Here is a 6,171-nt window from a genome sequence, read left to right as displayed (position 1 = left end):
GAAAATATTGTCAGGCATAAACCGGGCCATGGCGCAAAAAAGGTTGGGGACCGCTGCTCTAAAGGATAATTTTGAACCCTTTTCCCTCAAACTCCTTATCAGCCCATCCCAAAATAAACAGCACACTTGAGGATTGAGTGAAAAACTCAAGTTTCATTTGTTTTACAGCATCACACAGGAAACAAGAAACACTGCATTAATGGATCCTTGGTCGTTAGGAGCTTAAGGGAGATGCTGTAAGTTAGTCACACCAAACCAGCTGGTTCCTAAACCGTCAGCACTTTAAATGTTGGAGATTCGGGAGGATCAAATAGGGAGGAGACACGTTGTCCTTCCTCCTGCTGCTGATTTTAATATCCTAGATCTTATTTCCAGTTATTCCCAGTGAAAATTCCTGCCCCTATTTAAAATTCAGAATTCAGGCCTTTCTGAGTCAGAGTGGATACAGACCTCAGCAGGATCGCCATCAATGCAAGACGATGATCATTATGAGACGAAGGAAAAAAACACCATCTACTGTATCGAGGTATTACTATTACAGAATCGTATAATTAGTTGCCTATAAGTATAGTTATACTAGATTACAACTGTAGTATGTGAGCTACCCTTATCAGCAGGTACTGTTCGTCTCCACAGCTTTCTGTACTAGTGCCATTCCTGCTCTCTGGTGAGATCTGCTGCATCAGGGTGGAGGACTCTGATCCCATCTATGAGCACCAAGACCCATTAACCACAGAAACACTCACAGGCTCCGCGTGTCCAATTACTGCATCATCACTGTGTACAGAGAGTGCGAGCCATGCAGAAGTGCCCAATACCTGTGGAACTACCTGATCTGCGTGTGTGTCACCTGTGAGAGTCTAAAAGGTGTGTGTAGGTGTGTTTTTAGTTTGTGGATTCAAATTTTGTTGGAACTTTCCCAGGTGAGACTTCCGTGACATTCCTCTCAGGATTCTTCAGCGTGCACAGGATGCCTGCTGGGAGGACTTTTATTGCCAGGTGAGCCTGCTCCTTACTTACTTACCCATTACTACGGAGCCCCGCAAGGGACATAGGAGAAAAAAAAATGCGGGATCTCGCAAAAGTTGAATTCCAACAATGGCGGCAGCTACTTAGTTGTAATATTACTCTTTCTGGGTCACAAAATAAACTTTTAAGATATTTTGAGGCGTGAATGTAGCTGTGTAAACGTCAAATAGCTGCTCGGTTTACAAGACATCACATATTTGCAAAAGTGCTCCGACGTTTTCGGAGATGTCTGACACCCACCATTTCGAAGCTAACGGGAGGTCGAGACCTACTACAGCCAGGAGGAACACCACTCTCCCGGCACATCGTGCCTCGACCTCCCGGTCGGCTTCGAGCTGGCGGCCTCCGAAGAATGCGTCTAAAACTTTTGCGAGATCCCGAGTTTGTTTTGCGAGATCTCGCAAAAGTCCATCTTAATTTTTTTTTCTCCCGTGTCCCTTGAGGGGCTCCGTACCTTACACTCCTTCACCTCTTAATTGATAAAAAAGGAATAATATTATGAAGGCTCCTGATGAGCTCATGACCATTATGGGGGGAAAAAATCCTTATTTTTTTTTATATATAACTCAAATGCACAAATTGGTCAAATTAACCTATTAAATACAATGAACAAGTACAGTGAAACACATCCTACCACAACTGAGTCATGCTCATATTCTGTGGAAACAGGAAGAGAACAGAGAAATGAAGATCCTGCTGTGACTCACTGACCAGTTCGTTTTGCTAAGTCATCAGACTGTAAACCCCAATCAGTGACTCACTGACGTATTCTGCAAATTAAAAGGGGGACTCACATAGTGACGTATGATTTTGCCTGTTTCAAGAACCAGGTCGTAGAAAAAAAATATCAAAAATTTGTATTAACCCGCACATCATATGCAAATGACAGCACAGACACATTTCCCTGAAAGTTTAGAAGTTTTTCAAGTTGTGCAAAGGCAGATATTTCTCAAAAACCTGTGACTCATGTGTGATAAGATATATTACTGTAACATTGTAGACTTCTTTATTTCGCTATAAATTATATTCATCAAATTCCCACAAATGAAAGAAACAACTGAGCTTTTAAAACTGTGCAAGCTTTGGACTTTTGAATACAATATTACACAATCCACTGTGTATTCAATGACATTACAAAGTAATCATGCATTTCACGTGGAATTCCAATAAAACTGATTGATGTTTGTGGCTGTAATGTGACAAAATGTGGAAAAGTTCAAGGGGGGTGAATACTTTTGCAAGACACTGTATATTTGACCCTACACTTTACAGAAGATTTAAGGTCTTTTAAGAGTAAACAGTAAACTATATGCTCTATTCATGTAATCTCATATCAGTGGCCTCCCAGCAACAAGTTGGTGAAATCTGAAAATGAGCTTAAATGTGAATTATTTCTATCAGACAAGGAGGAACCAAAAAACTCTGTCACAACACTTGATTAAGATGACGCATAAAAAGTTAGCAACAGGCAGCGAGTGAAACTAAATCACACATTACTCCAAATACTTCCTTCCATTTTCTGACAGTTTCTTTTTTCAATAACATTGCTTTACTACACAGAAGTACTTTGACCTTTAAGATGAAGTTTACAGCTGATTAGACAAACCACATCACCCACGCAGGAATGGTCCCTATAAAGCCGAGTGCTGTCAAATCCTCTTTGACAGACATCCCATCATGAACATGGTGAGTATTTGACACAACTATAGAGCTTAAAATGGGAATACGTGATAGGTTAACATTTCAAAAATTTTAAAACTCATTTATGTTTATTTTACAGAGTATACAAATTCTAGAAATGGGGAAATATTTTACAATAGAAAAAGAATAAACAGAGATATGCATTTATGTTTAATTACATTTGATTATGTAACGCGAAATAGTTAAATACTTAAATCACTTTTATCAATGATTTGTAGAGGACGTTTGCCACAGTGGACTCTTTTGTGCTTACAGTGTACAGATGGTTTATCCATTAGATGCTGCATTGAGGTTAAAGAGGTTTCCTCTTGTTAGTTTCATTCTGGCCCCTGAAAAGTCAGTGTATCAGTTCAGATCAGACAAGAGGCAACTTAAAAACAAAACACAGCTAATGTGAGAGGATTAAAAACAAACAAATGCTTCCATATTTTTGATGCATGTTCCTGTGTTACTGTTTTTGACTTGCGTTTTCAAGTTGTGCAATTTAAGCTAGTAAATATTTCCACTACTTTAGGTGAAATTTTAGAGCTACAGGATGAGGGAGCTATAACTCACAGGCATAGCAAATCACATGTTCTGAGGTATTTTCAGCACTTATAATCAGGTGTCGTCTCTCTCTACAGTTTATCGTGCCAGCGCTGGTCCTGCTCTCGGGTTCACTCTGTGGTGCCTCAGTGGTGGATCCTGTTCCCACCTTTGACCACCGAGACCCGGTAACCGGAGAGATCCTCAAATGTCCCAAGTGTCCACCGGGCACGTTCATGTCTGCTCATTGCACTGTCACCACACCCACACAGTGTCAGCCGTGCAAAAATGGCCACTTCACCGATCTGTGGAACTACCTGCCCAGGTGTCTGTACTGCAGCAACCTTTGCACAGGTAACCTGGAGGTGGAAACAGAGTGCTCCCCGACAACCAACAGGATCTGTCGGTGCAAAGAAGGTTTTTACTCGGCTGATGACTTCTGTATCAGGCACACAGAGTGTGGCCCCGGATACGGGGTTCAAACTAAAGGTACAGTATTCATTTATTAAATGTGAACTACTAAACCATCCATCCATCTTCTTCTGTTTATCCAAAATATCAGTATGTCTAACTCACTTTACACTTCCAATGAATGTAGTGACCTGAAGTCCTCTGTTGTCCTCTCTTAGGTACACAGCAGACAAACACCGTTTGTGAAAAGTGTCCAGAGGGATATTTTTCCAGCTCATCTTCTGTGGTGGATTTGTGTGTAAAACATCAGGAGTGCTCCAGCGGGCAGAGCGTACTCCTCACTGGCTCAGCCTATTCTGACACCGTGTGTGGCACCTGTGAGAGTCTTGCAAACGGAGGTATGTTATTAATGTTATCTGCCAAAAACAAAATATTTTTTAATGCAACCAAATTTACAAAGTTATTTCAAACTTTCTCAGGTGAGACTCTCAGGACATTCCTCTCAGGATTCTTCCATGCACACAGGATGCGTGTAGGAAAAATCAAGAAGTTTGTTTCCAAGTGAGCACACTCTTTGTCTGTTTGATTATTTTCCAGCACTCCTTCACCTCTAAATTCAAAAAAGATGCCAATTAAACCATTGTCTCCTTGCAACAGATACATCCTTACCTCGTCGAAAGAGAGGTGCAGTCTCCCCAAACAGAGAGAGCCTCTCATGGATCACATCATAGACTGGCTGGCAAAGGCTCCAGAGGAAAAGCTGAGGAAGATTCCCGACATGCTAACAGCTTCAGATCTTAACTCCATGGCAGAAAAACTAAAGAAGAGACTCCATGAGATTAAGCAGCAGAACCCAAACTGCAGCTTAACAATAGATGAAGTAAACAATGCTCTCTAGTCTGCAGTCCGTTACACATTGAAATTTTTTTTATAAGTGTTATAAGAGGATATTTTTACACCATTCTCCATTTTATTGGTGTACATGCATTGTAATAAAGGTAGACAAATGTTAAAACAAATAATATTATTTTTATACATTGAGGCTTCTGATTAGAAGACACATGACTCCATTACAGAAGAGTTGTGAATTATTCCTATGAAATAAGGGCCACAATGAACAAGCTATTAAATACATATATTCACATTGCTACAGCTGTTTTTGTAAACATTGTTAAGAGCTTAAGGGTGGAAAATAAAACAACAACAACTAGGAATTCCACACAAAAAAAACTGAAATATGAAAATATTTTAAACATGACATTGTGATGTTATTTAAAGTTTTAAATAAAAGGATTTTTATAAGATTGTGTGAATGTCATTCAAACTGAAATATTTTACCTGCCAAGTGTAAAAACCAAACAAAGTATCGCGCACATTGTAACCTAAAGTCACAACCTCCTGTATCGCCTCCTCCCTTATGACCTTCCTATGAATGAACTATTTCAAACAAGTGAAAATGTAGCTCGTCTTTCTTCTTATCATGATCCTGGAGTAAAACACATACTTTGTAATTGTATTACAAAGTACTACAGTTAGAGTGAGGAACTGTTAGAGATCCAACACGTTCTCACTCCCAAAGTGTAACAGTCGTGGATATAACAATAGGACAATTTCATGAATTAATCATTGCATAAGCACATTAGTAAATTCATTGTAATTATAACTGCATTAATTATTTGATCATTTACTTGACAATAAAATGAAGAATTGGCAGCGATTTCAGCCTAATGTCAAGAGAACTTAGAATGCACTGCTCATCAAAGTTTTGTTAAAGTATAATAATGTACTGTTTTAAAGGATCCTTTTAAACTCACAAAAATACAGTATTGTTTGAGTATTTGCCCCCTTCCTGATTTCTGATGTTTTGCATTTTTGTCACAGTAATATTAGACCAAGATAACCTGAATAAATTCAAAATGAAGTATTCCAATGATCATTTCATTCATTAAGGGAGAAAAGCTATCCACACCTGCCCCTCTGTGAAAAAATAATTTCCCTCTAAAACTGCTTGTGCCACCGTTTGCAGCAAGTAGTGCACTCGAGCATTTGTGATAATTGGCAGATCTGGGAGGTGTGTAGTCATAAACCCTGCAACTGTCCATCAACAACAGTTCGTTCAGTGCTTGACTGCAGGATTTGTGCTGCAGCCCTGACCTGTAAGAGGGTTTACGTTCCTCCTTAGCGTTATGCGCCATCTAGTGGCAACTTTGAGTAAACACCTGATATAGTAACAAGTGGAGGTGGCAAAAGTACAGACATTGTGTCCTTATGAATCAGAATCAGAATACTTTATTAGTCCCTAAGGAAATGATGCTGTAAGTAAGTAGGTGTGCCGATACCCTGTTTGTATTTCTGCCATCCAAAACTTATTTCTTTATCAAGAGAATAGAATAATCCTTTAATTGTCCGACAAGGGGAAATTTGGTTGTAACAGCAGCCAGAAAGACACATATACAAACAAACAGTACACAGGACACAGAAGAGAATCATACAATTTTTTTTTTA

At 39.3% G+C, this 6,171-nt stretch overlaps 1 protein-coding gene across 1 annotated transcript; it reads left to right on the top strand.

Annotated features, from left to right (window-relative positions):
- Positions 1-2,706: 2,706 nt before the first annotated feature.
- LOC146698148 (tumor necrosis factor receptor superfamily member 11B-like) lies at positions 2,707-5,488 on the top strand. Its single transcript, XM_085472782.1, has 5 exons — positions 2,707-2,715; positions 3,354-3,744; positions 3,885-4,064; positions 4,146-4,227; positions 4,324-5,488. Exons 1-5 carry the CDS (start codon positions 2,707-2,709, stop codon positions 4,562-4,564), a joined length of 903 nt encoding a protein of 300 aa, XP_085328908.1. The 3' UTR covers positions 4,565-5,488.
- Positions 5,489-6,171: the final 683 nt, after the last annotated feature.

This window comes from Copadichromis virginalis, linkage group LG11, assembly GCF_057382275.1.
Source record: "Copadichromis virginalis isolate Kocher_CV1m ecotype Utaka linkage group LG11, C_Virginalis_male_GT1.1, whole genome shotgun sequence".
NCBI classification, from domain to species: domain Eukaryota; kingdom Metazoa; phylum Chordata; class Actinopteri; order Cichliformes; family Cichlidae; genus Copadichromis; species Copadichromis virginalis.
Note: the sequence above shows the minus strand (reverse complement) of the source record. Positions and strands in the feature narration are given on the sequence as shown.

What these genes read in the sequence shown, in the direction of transcription:
- LOC146698148 (XM_085472782.1), top strand. An exon ending in ATACGGGGTTCAAACTAAAG is followed by an intron (nt 3,745 to 3,884) that starts GTACAGTATTCA and finishes GTCCTCTCTTAG; the next exon opens with GTACACAGCAGACAAACACC. An exon ending in ATCAAGAAGTTTGTTTCCAA is followed by an intron (nt 4,228 to 4,323) that starts GTGAGCACACTC and finishes TCCTTGCAACAG; the next exon opens with ATACATCCTTACCTCGTCGA.